Source organism: Rhinichthys klamathensis, unplaced genomic scaffold (assembly GCF_029890125.1).
Source record: "Rhinichthys klamathensis goyatoka isolate OS25496 unplaced genomic scaffold, OSU_Roscu_1.1 h1tg000121l_1, whole genome shotgun sequence".
Taxonomy (NCBI): domain Eukaryota; kingdom Metazoa; phylum Chordata; class Actinopteri; order Cypriniformes; family Leuciscidae; genus Rhinichthys; species Rhinichthys klamathensis.
Genome location: NW_026606658.1, coordinates 1,423,679 through 1,441,910, shown reverse-complemented (window position 1 = coordinate 1,441,910; position 18,232 = coordinate 1,423,679). Strand labels below are relative to the sequence as shown.

General features: G+C 37.0%; 1 protein-coding gene across 3 annotated transcripts in view; it reads right to left on the bottom strand.

Annotated features, from left to right (window-relative positions):
• Positions 1–18,232, bottom strand: part of caskin2 (CASK interacting protein 2) — a 57,194-nt gene that overhangs the window by 17,828 nt on the left and 21,134 nt on the right. For all 3 annotated transcript variants that reach the window (XM_056255467.1, XM_056255468.1, XM_056255470.1), the window contains 7 exons: positions 13,357–13,454; positions 9,954–10,099; positions 7,860–7,955; positions 5,906–6,018; positions 3,383–3,491; positions 3,039–3,147; positions 1,749–1,843 (listed from right to left, as the gene is read on the bottom strand). In XM_056255467.1, coding sequence (XP_056111442.1) covers positions 1,749–1,843; positions 3,039–3,147; positions 3,383–3,491; positions 5,906–6,018; positions 7,860–7,955; positions 9,954–10,099; positions 13,357–13,454 — 766 coding nt within the window. The remainder of the gene's footprint in view (positions 1–1,748; positions 1,844–3,038; positions 3,148–3,382; positions 3,492–5,905; positions 6,019–7,859; positions 7,956–9,953; positions 10,100–13,356; positions 13,455–18,232) is intronic.

Sequence of the window (18,232 nt, the reverse complement as noted above, 5' to 3'; positions counted from 1 at the left end):
AAAGAAAAACTACAAATCAGGTAACGGGGCAAACATGCCCCTTGTATGATTGCATGACCAATGTGAAGAAGATTGAATAAACACGTGGACATGCAATATTGATTTGGGTTGAAATAAATCTATTATCCTACTTCAGCTTTGAAAACAATAGTTTTCTATTTTTCTAATGTTTGGTCCATTTTAGAATAATTATATAAAAATGTTTGACTGCTCAAATTATATTTTTGTATAATTGATATACTTTTATAGTATGCATTAATATTTAGAATTTTCATTTTAGTTTATTCTTTAGTAATTTTGTTAAGTTTTTTATACTTCTATTTAGCTTTATTTTTATTTCAGTTTTAGTAATTTGAGTACTTTCAGTTAGTTGCCAAGGCAACATTTCAAATTTTTGTTTAAGTCTTTCATTTAATATTTATATTTTAATATAAAAAAGAAAACTATAATTTTAATTGGTCAATGCAGCGTTGTTATTGTTAGGTACCGGTAGATTAAAATTAAGCATTATTGAGATCCATAAAAAGCTATAAATTACTCTAATCAATAATTTTATCATAATTGTATGAATTTAAAATTTATTTGGAATTCAATTTACCACCTTTTTTTCCAGCAAAGGAACATCACAACGCTATTTACACCAGGTAAATAGTGCTGAGTTTTGTGAAAAGATGCAATTTACTATATAATTCAATAATAAATCATTTACATTAAAAGGGGACATGTTTGCGAGGAAAAGAATGACAAATACTCGTGGTTAAGTGCTATTTCAGCATTTTAGTGCCTGGGTAAACTACTGCTGGTGATTAGTAAATACGTTTTTGTGTTGCTGAAATACAATCTGCAAATGAACCACGCTGTTTAATGAACTCACCCCATAGTCAAGTGCTTTGTTTCTCAAAACTGCATTTTAAAGGTCCACATCTGTCTCTTAAAGGTGAATAACGGTTCATATTTTACCTCTTACTGTATTAATCATTGAGATATTTGTTAATTTACCCCTAATTCAACTCCCTAAAGTCCTAATATTGCTGTAAGGGAACTCTCTTTCATTGCAATCTTTTAAAAACACCTAAAGTCTCTTATGCCTCACTGCCACAAAAGCACAGCAGTCTTTTATGCTAGCAGAATGGACGCCTAAAGCTATCTAGACAGACAAGGTGTGAACAGAGACATAGCGTACATGCGGCACTGAGCCTCGGGCTGCACTCTATAGAGTACACGCACAGTCTTTTAGTGGGGGTGAAGCAGACTGTTATGAAGGGAAACTAGGCTGAACACACACTACTATAGCACAAACAACAAGCTACGGTTCATTCAAGTCAGACATCAAAGGTTGATTAGCAAAAACCTGTTGCAACATGCTAAAGTATTCTCTGTAGGGAAGACCAAATTACCATCCTCACTTGTTCAGCTACGGCTATGTCTTATGTGCAGTGCATGATTATATCAGTTATTACATCAAATATGATATGCAATGCTGAGTGTTGTCTTGCATCTAAGTGCATATTTTCAGCGTTCTAAAACTGCTTTCAGCTTTACTGTTTCTTCCACTAGTCTAAACTTTGTTGTTTTGGGTTTTGATGTTTCTGTGATTCATCAGAATACAGTTATTTGGTAAGAATGCAGATCAAGGCAACGCTCAAGCACATTGCCAATTATATAGGCCAATTGCATAACGCACATTATACAGTATTAAATTAGGACACCTCTTTTGAGAAATAGTGGGGTGTTGCTTTTAAGCCTACCATGATTACATCTCCTGCCCGGATGTTGAGTGCAGTGGGGTCATGGAGATTCCAGTAGTCCTTCAAAGCTCTCACCTGCAATGCTCCACTGGCATCTAATGTCACAACCCAGGACAATGGATGCATGAATGAGTGAGAATGATAGAGACAGAAAAACAGTTTGCATTGAAAATATTCATCATTCCTCTACTCGGGGTGGAAGTCATTTTTGAGGTCTTGATATTAACCAAGGTACACAGAACTACTACCTGAAATTCTAAGAGTTCAAGACTCAGGTGGGGCTTGTTCCAATAAGCAGAATTCAAAGAGGAGTAATGTAGTGTTTAAATACTCTGAAGCACTTAGCACATCTGAAAATTTAATGAGGAGTTGAGCTCAGAACAGGGATGCTAAACATCCCTCATCTTCAAACACAGCTCCTTCAGCTGCACTTCAAAGACAACAAGCTGCTGGATTACAGGAGGGACAGTAGAAGGGTGCAGCGACTTAACACATCCAGACACACAGTACGCCTAGACACAGACACGCAAACCGGTAAACTAAACTTTTAGCTAAATCTCCAGGCATGGCTGCCATTGATATGCCCCAGGACAGTAATGTTATGCAACTCTATAAGCTTTATGACAAAAGCTATGAAAGCATATTCCCAGAAACGAACACACAACACAAAACACAACTATTGTCTACATCCAGTCGAAGCTAACAATGAACAAAAACATGTGGCCTGGCATTAAATAATATAAGGTACATCAACAGTGAAAGGAAAGGAAAGGAAAGGAAAGGAAAGGAAAGGAAAGGAAAGGAAAGGAAAGGAAAGGAAAGGAAAGGAAAGGAAAGGAAAGGAAAGGAAAGGAAAGGAACGGAAAAGAAAAGAAAAATGGGAACAAAAAAAGCCTGGAAGAGAAATAATAAAAACACTAATGAAAGTGAAAAGGACACAAAAGGAAAAAAAGAAACAGCAAGGATGATAATAAGGAAGAGGAAAAAGAAAAAAAAGACAAAGGTAAAAAGGAACAACAAGGAAGAGATAAAGGAAAGGAAATGGAAAGGAAAGAAATGGAAATGAAAGGAGAGGAAAAGAAAATGAAAGGGGAAAAAGACAAAGAAAGGGAAAGAGAAAAAAGGCATGGAAAGGGAAGTGGGAAAAGGAAGGCCTTGAAGAGGAACAAGAAAAACAGTAAGGAAAGGGAAAAGGACATGAAAGGAAAGGAAAAAGATAAGGAAATGGAAGATAAAGGAAGGAAAGGGCAAGGAAGAGGAAGAATGAAAATTCTGAAAAAGGTGAGTCACCTCTTAGGAGTTGTTTGATTTCTTTGCTGGCATGTGAAGTGGTGAACTGGTTCACAATGTCCAGGGCTGTTTGATTGTAGGTGTTGCGGTTGTTCACATCAATCCCAGTCTAAATGACAGACGGTAAACGAGTGGATTGAAATGTGATGGTTAGTTCAGTAAAGATTTTTTTTTTTTTCGTCTTTCCCCAGAGTATTTATTCTTGATAATAAATCTGACATAAGTTCACTTTAAACTCTCTTCGAAATAAATCATGTATTGCCATAGTACATCTTGTGTAGGGACAGAAAATATGCAGATGGTAAATCAACACTGTTCCTATTATTCTGTGTGTATCTACTTACATCAAGCAATAATTTTACTACTTCCGTTTTCCCGTAGAGGGCAGCCTCGTGCAGAGCCGTCCCGGATTTAGTGGTTCTGTTTATGTCAATCCCAGCTTTTAGCAGCAGTCTAAAAATGAGTGATAGACCACAGAGACACATGAGCCATCCTGTCCACAAAACACGAACAAAATCACTCATGTCTTTAATAAACGGTTCAGTCAGCTGCTCATTACCACAAGATTAAACCTGACATGGTCACCAGGTATTATACTGTACTATGTCCTTTATTAAATTGCTATTTGCCAAATTAATTAACAAATTGACATAAAATATTGATTTCTGTTGAAATTAATTTAATATGCGAGAAGAAACTATAGAAAAATACAGTATGAGAAACATGAAACTAGCAAAACTAGGACATTTTTCTGTTATCCCTCCAACAATACAACTACAAAACCAAAAATTGCAGTGAGTGGGCTGAACAAACTAAAACCACATGATGATAGTAAGTTCAAGACCACCAGCAAGGGGTCAAAAGTCAAGGCAATTTAAAGCTTTTGAGTAACAAAAACAGCCTGTGCATCAATCAATTTTACATTCTGAGTGTCTCTTCGGGATTCAGTATCCAAAGCAGCAGTACAGTCTACATTATCCATTGAGCTAATTGGTTAATTCAGGCAACTGAATAGATTAAAGGCTTGCCTTCCCTCTTTAAAGGAGGTCACCAAAAAGTGGTCACCCAAAAATTCACCCATTTAGTCATGATGACAGAATATGGACCAAATTTGTAGAACTTTTTGGGGACCCCTTTTATTACCATTTGATGGAAAACAGCAACCTATATATTCTTGTGTGTCCCACTGAAGATAGTAAGCCATACAGGTTTGGAACAACATGAGGGTGAGTAAATGATGACGGAATGTTCATTTTGTCAACATGACAATAATAATAATAATTATTATTATTATTATTATTATTCACCCGAGTAAAAATGTTCATTGATTTTTTTTCAACACATCAAGAAATAACAAATCTGTTTGTTCAGCATAAATTCATTACGTTTTTAAGAAGGCCAAGCAACTGAATGTTTTATACTAAGAAGTGTAGAGCGGCCGCCTGTTACCACTGTCATTCTTTCCCATGTTTACAAGTTCCAGCATTCCAGAAAGGCAGTGGAGGGGAGAGCTGAAGCTTGAACTTTCATATATGGTTACTGCTAGAGGAGCATGTTGAGCAGCTGACTGGCTGGTGTAACCCTATTCGGCCTCATTCCTATGCATGTTACCATCACAGCACACTCAGAGGGGAGGGCAGCCCAGGTCAACACATCCACACACTAACAAACGCACTACACACACAGTACACTCATTCCACACCTCCTTCTCTTCACCTCACTTGCTTGACAAACATGTCAACAAAGCGTCCAGCCAAAGTCTGCCTGACTGACTGCTTGACAGCACACTACAGTATGTTGCAAAAAAGACAGACAACCTCCCTCCCGGCAAGCTTGCATGTATATTAACACCCATATTTTCTCACTCTTATTGCAACTGACTGCCTATAGAAGTTTAAGGCATAATAGGTAAGCTCCAGATGCGACGGACATATCAAAATGTAGGTAATGTATTTATGATGCCTTCTCGATTTTGGCCAAATTCTAAGATGCCACTGCATATTCTCTGTGAAGAATGCAATCCTAAAATGCATTGCAGTGTTTTTTTTTTATTTATTTAAATCCGGTGATAGTATCCTATTAAATTCACACTGTTAATTTAGGAACCTATATATATATATAAGTTCCTAAATTCCTAAAGTGAAAAAAAATTGTATTTGTAAAGTACTGTAATTATTTATTATTAAATATTATTCATTTATTTTAAAAATAATATATATATATATATATATTATTTTTAAAATAAATTATTAATATTTAATAATAAATAATTTCAGTACTTTACAAATAAAAAAAAAATTCAGGCTGTAAAAGCTAAAAAATAAAATAAAAATAAAAAATCCAAGATTGTGGATGGAATAGAAATGTTCATCATAAATAAACGATAGGAAACAATGATCATAAACTTATTTTCCATTCAACACTTGAAAATAATTAATACAAAATGTATCAAGAATAATTTAAATGGATTAAAACTGGTGTAATCGAAAATATACTATTTTACCCAATGTTTGTGTGCGCAATGTAATTTGTTTTTATATACCTATTAGATTATCGAGCCATTACTTAGTAGAATGCTACAGTCAAACTCCAATGAAATCAATTGCAAGTCAAGTCTCCCTGCTATTTGTGTGGAGCAGGGACTTGCTGCCTATGTCAAGCACTCCAAATCATTCACTTTTGAGGTTCCATGACCATAGTATGTTTTTAGGTATACTGTAGGTAGTATGCAGCTCACTATGTTTTTAAAAAGAGCTCACCTCTCCTCTGAAACAATGACAACAGTTTGAGTGCACAAGCTGATATATAGACTTAAAGGAAGATTTAGAAAAACACAACAGGATTCAAGGGGTTAGGGAAAAGTGGACCTGATGATGTCCTTATGGCCGTTGCGGGCAGCCAGATGCAGGGGGGTGTTATCTCTGCCGTTCCCTTCTAATAGAGCTACCACCATGTTACTGCTCAACAACAGCTGGGTCACCTGTAAGAAAGAATTAAGAAACCGTGAGAAACTGATCCAAAACTAGAGAACTTTCAGCCAAAAAGCGCTACAGTTTTGCCTACTTGGGTCTAAACAAGATGTCACTGCCAATTTAAATTACAGGAAAACAATCAGCCTGGTTGTCAGCCCTGGCATATGACTTTGTACTCCCTGGCATTGAGAATCTGTCAAATGGAATTCAGTTTCCAGCTGGGGCAGAATCCTCCTCTAGCCCAGCAACTGACTCGCTGGTGTGCTGCTAAATTAGACTCATTCCATCAGCCCGACTCTCTGCAGCATTTGCATTCTAGAATTCCAAATGACTTGGGCGAAAGATTAAATAGAAATAGTTCACCCTGGCGAATCTAGTTTGAGGTGAATTAGAGATCTCTCTGTCATCAGGAAAGCTATCTCAGGCAGTTGAGCTTCCTGATATTCTTTGCCACTGAATGCGCACGTAATACAGTCATAGCAAAAATAAACAAGACCTCTTTCAAGCTTTATGTCATGAACTCCTGCTTATAATTACATTTGAGAATGCAGTGTGGAAATAGATTCAGCGCTATAAGCTTACACTGAGACTGGGATAAATACGTTAGAAGTTATAAAAGGCAAAGCAATTTTAAATCGGATAAGCCCTAACTATATTGATGCAGAAATACCAATAGCTGAACAATTCCACACCCACATCATCAAGCTCCGGTGAAAACTATTGTGCCCACATATATTTGATATTGATGTAATTATTTAAATGTTATGGCCAATTACAATAAGTTATCAATATAAAATTCTATACTATTTTGTATAAATAAAGAATAAAACACTAAAAATAAAAAACTAGAGATGCACCGATTGCAATTTTCTGTGTGATGTGTGTAAAGTGTGATGCCGATACCGATTTTCTTTCAAAGAACTATAATTGACAGCATATACAAAGAAAAATCTACTTTTCGTCAATTTCATAAAAAAACAAGTAAAAAGACTTATAAATTAAGAACAAATAAATGCAATAGATTCAGAATAAAGAGAGATAGGAAATAAACACGGCTTTAAGTTTTTCAGGTGGGTATATACAGTATATTCAGGTAAGAAATACTACAGAAATTAAAAGTAATCAAATGCAAAATAACACTGGATAGTCTTCATTGTAAAAATTAAATAAAGATTAATGCTTACAATTATTTACAAAAGTTATTCAGTCAAGAGCAGAGTGATTTTCTTTTCTTTTGTTCTTTTATTAACATGACAGACACCAGCAGGAATATTAGACTGCTTTCACTTTAAGAGTTTATGCACGGATCCGATATAATCTTACACAACTTACGTTATCTTTCTAAACTAATTAGGTTCCAAAACTGACTGTGTTTAACTAAACAAATACCTGCCAAGACGGGCATTTTGACCATTTAAGCGCAGTAAGGCACACATTTTGGTACTTGCGACTCACAATCTTCTTGAGACTGAGGCGCGGCTTTCTGTATACAAAGTCTTTGCTACGGATGCATGTAGGCATGACAAAATTGTAATGTAAAGTTTATAAAAAATGATATTCATTTTGAGATTTCCAAAAGATAAGGCTTTAACTCGTTAACAAAGTTAATTCTGTTTGATATCGTTGGTCAGCACTGCACAGGTAAACCGCAAGATTATCATCAATCTTTTTCTTTTTTTATGTTTTGTGGCATCTCTGATATATGCTTTTTGAGACCTGAATAGCACAATTCAAACACATTAATCCCACTGAGGGGGTACAGTGGCAGGCCAAGTTACAAGGTCACAAGAGATGTTGTTATTATTATTATTATTGAGAGCGCCACTCTCAAAATCTCCTCCCGGCTCACCTTGAGTCTGCCAAACTCACAGGCCAGATCCAGAGGGGTCTTCTTCACCTTGTTGACAGTACAGGGGTTGGACTGGTGTTGTAGTAGCATTTCAGACTGAGGGACACAGAAACAGAGATACAGTGAAAGGTCAGAGGAGCGGTGTCTGCCTGCATAAGGTTTCTGGGATTAAACAATAGAAGACAATGTCAAAAGTCATATCGGTTGTAGTCTACACATGTATGAAAAGCTGAAATAGCATCCAAAAAGGTCAAGGCCTAAGAGGGAAAAGCCAGAGAAATACCGTTGATCCTTTGTAAATTATTACGTTATATGGCACACCGTATATCCTGTGACATTTTTTGTAAGAAAAGGTAGGACACATGGAAAGGGAATACTCAGCATTTCAAGCCAAACAACTGGTCAATCTAACCTGGTTCTGAGAGGTATCATATACACAGCTAGGTTAACAAAAAAAAATGCATTGTTTTGAAACAAAGCCCTGGATCTGCAAAGTAATGTTATATCTTTGCTAGGAGTAGGGACCTCTTTTTTGCCTTGAGCGTGCAACGACATGTCTTGCATTTTCCTTCCTTTCCCTTTAGACAACATAAAACACTACGCATCGGTTTTATCTAGCTGCCAGAGATCTGTAAACAGCCTCAAAAGCAATATTTTGGTTTGAGTCGCAGCACATTCCTGAGTCACTATCAGTGCTGCATTCAGCCTTTTCGCCCATTTATTTTGAACAAACTACTGAGTGATGTAACTAGTGATGCACTGAAATTTTGGCAACTGAAAATACTTGTATTATAATATTTTTAAATTGAATGAAATGTCAGCGCTTCAGTCAATGATTTTGGCCCACTTTGTGACATTTACCTCAGAAAAGTCATTAGTCATAAAAATAGAGGGGAGAATTTTGCACTATATTGTATATTCATTTTATTTTTTACTTAACCTGTCTTTATATTTAATGTGTGTTTGAATAAATCTGTCATGAATACAATTTATTGCAGCCACCATTTACATTTTTACGAATTGTAGTAGAATATACAACTCGGATTTCATTTGTGTGTTGATTTTTTAAATAAATGTGATTTATTCATTGATTATTAAATCAACTTTATTTTCTGCTTTCCTTTAAATTCAATTTCGGAAAAAAATTCACTGAGGTGCATCACTAGATATAACAAATGCAGACCCATAGTTTATGATGGCAATACAAACTTCTATGATTATCGTAAAAAAGGAAAAAAAAAATTGTTGCATGGAAATCACTTGGTGCGTGTTCACTTGGTTGGTTTGGTCTGATTTAAACAAACTCTGGTGTGATTGCTTAGTTCATTTGAGTGTGGTTCATTTGAGTAAGTGTGAGAATGCCATCCGAACCTTGGTGTGCACCAAACAAGCAAACCGAGACCTACATTTTCAGGGGGTCTCTGTCCACATCCAAATTAACTCTGGTACGGTTCGGCTGAAATATGAATGTAACGGATCACAGACATCTCAACAAACCAAAAACAGGATTTGATGTCACAGTTCTATTACAGTTCGATACAGGAGTGGGAACCGCCGTTTCCTTGCAGCAGATGTTCATTTATGTGCAACAGAGGAATTCCTTGCATTGTTTTGATTCCCTTACACACTTTATTAGCTCTTTGTGAGTTCTCAGCTGGTAAAAAAAATACCACTATATGAACACGCATACAACGTGCATTTAGTCCAACAACACACAGCATTGTTTTGGATGTTTGGTAAATTCCATTGCAAAAATGTCATAAAAGCGGTCCAATCAGGTTGTGGCCCTATCCTTATGCCTTATGTTTTGTAGCTTTATGTTTAGTGTTAAAAATGACAGTATGAATGCTAAACGAACCAGGACTGAATGTATCATTTATTTTATGGTCCAGACCAAAAGGACCAAAAGAACCAAGAGAGCCGAGCTACAAGCATACCAGACTACATCAGTACAAGTCCCCACCATACCCGTCAACTAAACCCAATACTGTACGCAAGTCTAGAATCTACAGAATTTGACTCTTGATATTGTCCCTTGTGTCAGCGTAGACAGGCACAAATTGGTCAAAAGTAGAGGAGTAGTGAGGTACGTACCACCTCATGGTGTCCGTACTGTGCAGCCAGGTGGAGAGGGATCTGTCCATCATGTGAAGCCCCATTTACAGAAGCTCCAGCTCTCAGAAGCATAAGTACAGTCTCGGCCTTCCCCTGCCAGGCAGCATAGTGCAATGGACGCATACCTTCAACAGTGAGCAGAAAATCATTATTTTCACAGCTTCTAGTTTTTTTTCACACTGGGAAAGAAACTGTGCTTTCTTTGGTGGCGCAATCATTTTTCTTTTAAAAGGGCTATACGTAGAATTCAGAAACCCGTCCCATTACTAGCGACACCGGTGGCTTTTAAGTGAACTACAGTAGGCAACTTTTTGCTCGTGCCTGCACTTGTGCACACGTAAAGTACAAGACACTGAACGTGATTCAAGGCATGAAATATATGCTTTTTCGTTTTTTTGCTTAGACGTAAAAAAAAAAGTTGGAAATCCCTTTGCAGCGATATACTGTTAACGAACATCCCGACACATCCACACTGCTGAATGAAACGTTTAGATGAAGATATAAATATTTGCTGCACGCTTTCATTAACAAAATAAACACATGACAGCACTGAGAAAGTTGTTAAGAAAGCATCTGATCATAGCGATGTGGATATGTTTGCACCAGCTTTCCAATTCCAATAATTAAAATTACACTGTTATGATAGTTTATATATAAAGTAGATTTGAGAGTATAAACTATATAGATCTGGCTATGTGAGACTATAGTTTGAATTAATCCCTTTTCTTTGCATGACACATTGACATTACAGAATGTCACTTTCAGCATTCTCCTGAACATTGTATAAGCATTGATTCCATGTGTCATTGAACAAAAGAGAGGTTCTAAGGAGCATGCGTATGTGTCACATCCTTTTGATTTTCCCGGCAAAAACATCAAGAGTCCTTCACATAAAAATCTGTCTACAGGCTTTCATAAACAATCTAGGAAGTTGGGGAAGAAAAAACTAGTTTTTAAAGTTGTTACAAGCTCTTCACACTTTGCCAATAAAAATGCGATTAATACATGAAAATCTTTACATATAGCCCCTTTAAAAACAGAAAAACAATTACTAGTTTTTCTATGCTCAGCTCATGCACTACACGATATCATGTACGTATGTACTATTTATCATTCACAAATTAATGAATTAATTATTCAATCATTTGTTAATATTATTTTATTAAAGGGGTCATATAAGTGTGCGTGGACTTTTACAAGTTGATTGTACTGAAATGTGTGTTGGCAGTGCCTGTACACAACCATCATAAAATGATAAAAATCCATCCAGTGTTTTTGTTTTAATCTCCTTATATGTTTTCCCCTGCCTCAAATTGAGCCGTTCGATTTTGTGACGTTACACGCTCGGATGCCCCTCCCACGATTGTTGATTGACAGCATCGTTTCAACACAGACCCGCCCTCGCTCGTGAGAGCTGTCAATCATAGTCTGCGCGGACCGGCGCGGTCATTGTTGATATGCTGGAGCACTGTCTATGAGCAGAATGGCGTCTAAGCGATTGTGGTGTTCTGTTCTTGGGTGTAATAACGAACACAGCGGTCATTTTAATGTTCCTAAATCCGAACCGCTGAAGACGCAGTGGCTGAGTTTGTTTTCGAAGGGAATATTCCCCACGAGCAACGTCAATGCTTTCATGTTTGCGCGAATCATTTCTCACCAGACTGCTTTATAAACGATGGTCAGTATGAGCTGGTTTTGCTAAGAAGCTGCACCTGAATAAAGGATCGGTACCAACTATTCGTGTTCCTGCTGAACCTCTAGAACAACTGAAGTGAGTGTAACGTTTTATTAAACTTTATATTAATATTTATATTAAAGCTGCAGTCCGGAACTTTTCCTCTTTGTCGCCATCTCGCTGTTCGAAATCTGTAACTGCAGTGATTCGCGGAATTATTATCTTTACGTGGGTTGTAAATCGGCATGAAACAGCGCGGAAGAACACAGTGCTTTGAGGCGAGTGCTGCTGTCAGTCACCGCGCTGTGTGGATATAATGTCATACAGAATCACAGATTCACTTTTTGAAAGTTTGACCAACATAAGAATTTTCATAAGAAAATGTCTTCTGAACAAGTAAGTAAAATCCATTTTTGTTCTGACCAACTAAGGGGGAAAAAGCATTCGACATGATAAGCTTCGTTAGATTTAATCAACGTGATTTACAGCAACCGTGCAAATTATAGCCTACTTTGTTCTCAAATTGTTCATGTTAACAACATCAGCATTGCGTGACTAATGTTAAATTTAATGTGTTTTATGGTTAGCAGCTACCTGTGTAGTTCAGAATTCATATTCTCCATACTAGCAAAACGAGAAAGGCACAACAAAGGAAACTCCATAACTGTGTGAATTAAGAAAACGTACTGTTACACGATTGAACTATTGAAATGTCTTACTTGTTCAGCAGAAAAAAGCCGTCTCTTCTTCCGTTTTGAACCCCTTCAAAACACGGAGTTCAAGCACTTTTCAAAAGCCCCGCCGATGTTTAAATCCTTGTGTTCGCATGAGACGGTTTCTTTCTCTTTCTCTAGCCACCTTAAATCCGAAGTACGAAGTCTTTTGGGTTTTATAACTGCTGAATCTCCAGTTGACACTGATGATTGTTGTTTGGATCTTTCTGGATGCCATAAGTTTAATCATGTCAAGTGCTGCGAGAAAAGCCTATACATCTAAACATCTCGTCACGCGCAGTATAGCCGGCTATAGCCGAAACTCCTTCTTTATGTGTACGGGTGTGACGTAATGACGCAAAGACATGCTCGAATTTCCCGCGGAAACCCACCAGTACCACTGGAATTAAAATCATTATTACAAGCTAACCGTTTTGAATCTAGCTATGGCAAGCAGATAGTTTTGACCACTGGCAGAATAAGTTTTTTTTTAATATAATTATTTTGGATTATTTTTAACTTAAAAAAGTTACGGACTGGAGCTTTAATCTTTGCAAATCGCTAGCTGCACGCTTCACAATGAATGCGTCTAAGGTTTACACTTAGGGTACATTACGGCATGTTTTCTATGTATGATGTTCTCAATATAATTCATAATCCCACGTTTATAATGAACAACGCGTTATGGTTATTGTGTTATTGTGTTACAAACGGTGTACGCACAGAACAGAGAGGTGGGGTGAGCAAAGCTCATTATCATTTAAAGTCATATGCACTGAAACGGCGTGCTGAAAACAGAGCTATTTTTGACCAAGTAAAATAAGTGTTTTCTTACAATACTAATGAGAATTTGTAATTAAAGTATATTACAAACTTTTAATTTATACCCTAAGGAATCATACTAGCTTGTACAAAAATGGCATTATATGACCCCTTTAATAATGTTTATTTTAGTTTTTTTGGTGGAAAGTGTTGATATGGGAAAAAATCTCACCGTTACTGTCTTTGATGTCCACAGTGGCCTGTGCCTCCAACAGCAGAGACAAGAGGTCAGCGGTGCCAGTGAGAGCCGCATGATGAAGAGCTGAAAAACTGAAGAACGGAAAATCAGGAAAAAGTCCTGAAACCTACACAAATTTCTTGGAAACTGTTAAAAGCTACTTAAGATCTCTGAACTGATATGTTTATTGGTTAAATTAAAGGGGCAGTGTGTATTTTTTAGCGACATCTAGCGGTTCGGTTGCGAGTTGCACTAAGGGCTCAGCCCACTGCTCCCCCCTCCCTTTCGAAGAAGCTACGGTGGCTAAAACTGGACAAACATATCGTCGTCTGAGACAGAGTAAGCCACGAGTGTGTAACATTGTCACTGTTTCTGTACCACAGTCCATTATAAACCACATCATGGATAAAGTTTACAAACCCATAGTCAGGTGAGGATCAAGGGTCCTAATAATATAATAATAGTAATCATTGTCTCACAAACGTAACCAGCACATTTCTCCCCACATAGCAAACCCATAATACAGCGAGGGAGAAGAACCACATGAAACTATGCAACTATATATTTTTTCTAACAGGGTAGTAAAAGTTTAGCTGGCTAAATATGAGCTGTTACTGTGGCTGAGCTGGTTAAAGCGTAAAGCCTTGTTTATACTGGACGCGTCCGCATGAGCCCAAAAATGACATGATTGTAACAGTGCGCGCGCCTCCGCACCCCCTAGACACCATTTACTACACACAATAGTTTTTTTTTCTCTGATTTTGAAAACTCTTTGCGATCGACTTAAAATGCTTCCAAGATCGACTGGTTGGTGATTCCTGTAACATACTGTTTTACGGTCAATGATAAGACTACTAATCAGCTGTCTCACGAACGGAAACAGCTCATTTATCCCCACATAGCAAAGCCATAACACAGCGAGGGAGAAGAACTAAGTTACATGAAACAATCCAACTGCATATTTTACACCACTGACAAGGGAAAAGTCACTACTCACGGTGTTTATGGCTAGCTTCTAGCTTTCTGCGGCTTCTCTTTCAAGGTAGTGACGAAACGCGCTTTGTAGCGCTGTTTGTTCGCTGTCGGCTACGGTAGAAACATGATGTCACAATATGTCGACCTTCATAGAAGGGGGTGCCCGCGGTTATATAAATGTCTCATTCTAAGGTAATAAAAACATTACGGTTTAAGTAAGTTCTTTATACACCACTGAAACCATAGTTATGGATGTCATATTGCATTTTTGTTAATAGATACACAACATTTTTACACATTGCACCTTTAAAGCATTTGGCCAAGTAGCAACTCCTCAGATTTAATTAAGAAAATACAAACTGTAAACATCAAAAATATGGTGTATTTTTATGCCCTGATGAACCACACTGAATCAATATCTTAGAAAAGGCCTTAATTCATTTTACAAACAGAACATGACAAAAATACATCTCATTTAGCAGAACAATAATCCATCTGGTGTGAAAGAGGGAAATGTTGGCCAGTCTGGGACAGTTTTTGTCACAGAGTTCAATTGAGTACAGCACTGAGATCAGTCCTGACGGCACAGCAAGAGCGCACTGCCCAATTAGCAGTTAGATCTCTGCTTTCACAGCCGCTTTATGACAGGGCATGGTCCAGCTTCTAAAACATGCATGTGTTTGAGGGAATTGATGACTGGAAAATGAATAAAAGAACATTTCTTAACATACTTTAAAAGTACTGAACTCAACCTATGCGGATTAGGCCAAATAAATCTACTCCGTCACCATAAATTATGGACCAAACACATGTAATAAATATTGGGCTGTTCAAAAGTCGGGACAGATCTACAGATATATGATACATCAAAAGGATTGTTATAAGTGGAAGAGCTGAATTAAAGGATTATCATTTCTTAAATCTGATGCCAAGTGTACTTGACCACATACTGTCCTATAGACAAGTAAATGCAATGTAGTAGGCAAAGTTCTAGGAACGGCTATTCAAATGTGTCAGTGCAGCTAATAAGTGTATAATTGGCTCTCTAGTTTAAGATGACTTTTCCTTGCAGACTCAGATTTTTTCTAGGGTTAAAACTGAATCTGGTGGAACTGTGCAAATCCCAACAAAGCATGTCTGTCTGAGAAAGATACATATATCATTTGTATTAAAAATGTATCACAGGAACTGAATACCAAGATTTCTTTAGACCTACTGGTCTCAGAGAGGAAATGTCTCTGTTTTCACTAGAAGCTAGCTTTTGCTTTATACTATATGCTGTCGTTCGATGTCAGTGTGCACCGGTTAAAATGATGCTCCAATTAAAGTTACTCAGTATTTATTCAAAGTTTGAAGGATCTGTTTAGAGACATTCCTTTCCAGTCCATAAGAGTAGCTCAGCATCAAAATCCCTCTGACTTATGTTTAATGATGGATGAGACATTTATGCATTTTACAGTGCACTTGTCACACAACCCCATTTGACCAAAAACACCTAAAATACAGGAGAATAAAGGGCCCTAACAGAGTTCACAGAGTACAGTGAATGGATTGATGAAATTAAGAACATAAGTTGAGCGATCAGCATACGATTGAAATTTCCAAAGTTGTTAATTATGAACTATTTATAAGTTTTATATAAGTGCCAATAAGGATTGTCATTGATTGGATTGTCTGAAATTTAAAAAATGTGATTATACCAGCATTTCTGCAGTGCCTGTAGTATCGATTACCAGGTATATTTGGTACCCGCTAATAGATGCTGCTTTCAAACACTCCTGTGAGTATCTGTTTTTGAAGTGTTGATCATTGTAGCCAATCACAGACATATCTGTTGAGTGCGAGAACGAAATCCGCTCAACACCGCTCAAAACCTCTCGGTTTTCGTTCACTGCACAATTTAGACCTCTGCATGCTCGTAAATCCTTTCATATTCCCAACAAAGTGTAAACACAATGTAAATAAGAGATTCATTGGACCGTGTAGATAGCTTTTTTGATTATAGAGGGAGTATTCACGGGTGTAGATCTCAGTGAGCAGGTGCTGAACGTATAGCCTAAGTGATTGACCGCTTCAGTGATTATAAAGGAAGCGCTCTTTGCTCACTTTCTGTTTATAACTCGTATACAATTTGAATAAAAGTTTTGTTTTTCATGCTGCTCAGTACACTGCAAAGTTTCTGGATTTACAACTGTATTTAAATGCACAATTGAATCCAAAACTGCAATGATTGACAGAGATATAACTTTTTTGGAATAGTTATAAATTTCCATCTGGCCAGCAGTAGTGCTTGTAAAGAAAAAAAAACCTAACAGTCAAAATAGTCATCAAAGATGAGGATATTTGGCCCCGAGAGCCAAAGCAGTGAAGTCAAAATTTTATATTTAAATATTTCATCAGTTGAGACCAATTGGATATGAATACTAAAGGGTAAGATTAGATGTTTTATCAGGCTATTAATATTTTTACATTTATATATAGAAGAAGGCCATTTGACTGAGAAAAGATACTGTATAGGCATTCAGGGTTGTCCTCTTGAAGTCTGAACCATGGTTATATTTTGCTTTAAATAAGTATGTTGTAAGTAAGAAAGTACTTAAAGTGATGATAACTATGTGATGAATATTATGTCCCTCTTAACTTTACATTAAACACCAACTTTTCTCATTCAGTGTGGACATACAAATTACTTTTAAACAGTTAGTTCACCCAAAAGTGAAAATTCTGTCATTAATTACTCACCCTCATGTCGTTCCAAACCCTTAAGACTTTCGTTCATCTTCGGAACACAAATGAAGATCTTTTTGATGAAATCTGAGAGCTTTCTGACAGCTACGCAACTGATTCTTTGGCTTTTTTTGGCTTGGATTTAGGCTTTTATTCACATATAAACATTGATCAGTGAACAAAGAGAAGCTCAACCGAACCTGCTTGACGCTCGAGAACAAAACCTCTTGCGGAAGCTCAAACGTGTTGCGAAACACAAGAACAAACCTCATTGGCTCTCGCACGTCAAACGAATATGCTTGAGCTTCTGTTACCACAACTGATATACGAGTTGATGAATGTTTATATATGTGAATAAAAGCCTAAATTCAATCTGTTCATCATATAAAACGATCGTGTTTCTTCAGAGAATTTTGGCTTAAACCTCTCAACTCATATGGATTATTTTTACAATCTCTTTATAAACATTTTTAAGTGTCAAAGTTTCAGTTGCATAGCTGTCAACAGAGGCACAGAAAGCTCTCAGATTTTATCAAAAAGATCATAATTTGTGTTCCGATTTGGAGGGTGAGTAATTAATGACAGAATTTTCACTTTTGGGTAAACTATCACTTTAAAGGTTTTCCCACCTGGTTAGGTTAAGTTTTTCTGAACCCATTTTATTATTTCTGTTTTCTCCTTCATTGCACTGGTGCAGTGCTCCTACAAGCCCCTTTATCTTATACCCTGCTCCTCATAACTTCAACAGGGACTCGGTTAAAATCATTCGAGGGCATGACTTTTGTTAAACTAACAAATAAAAGATTGCAAAAAAGCACCCTACAGCTAATGTTCACCAGTTTCCGATGTTGAGAGAGAACAACACTAATGATTAATATGGCACATATCTGAAGAATGCTGTGTTCAGTCTATGGTTCAGCACAAACTGTCTGATCCAGATTTCTTAAACACATCCACAAGGAACACCTCTTACACACTAGTGTCACCCTACGAAAGCTACTGTACATGTTAAAAATATCCTGCCTGGCTTTGACAAATTATTGTGTGTGTGTGTGTGTGTGTGTGTGTGTGTGTGTGTGTGTGTGTGTGTGTGTGTGTGTGTGTGTGTGTGTGTGTGTGTGTGTGTGTGTGTGTGTGTGTGTGAAAGAAAGAAAGAAAGAGAAAAAAA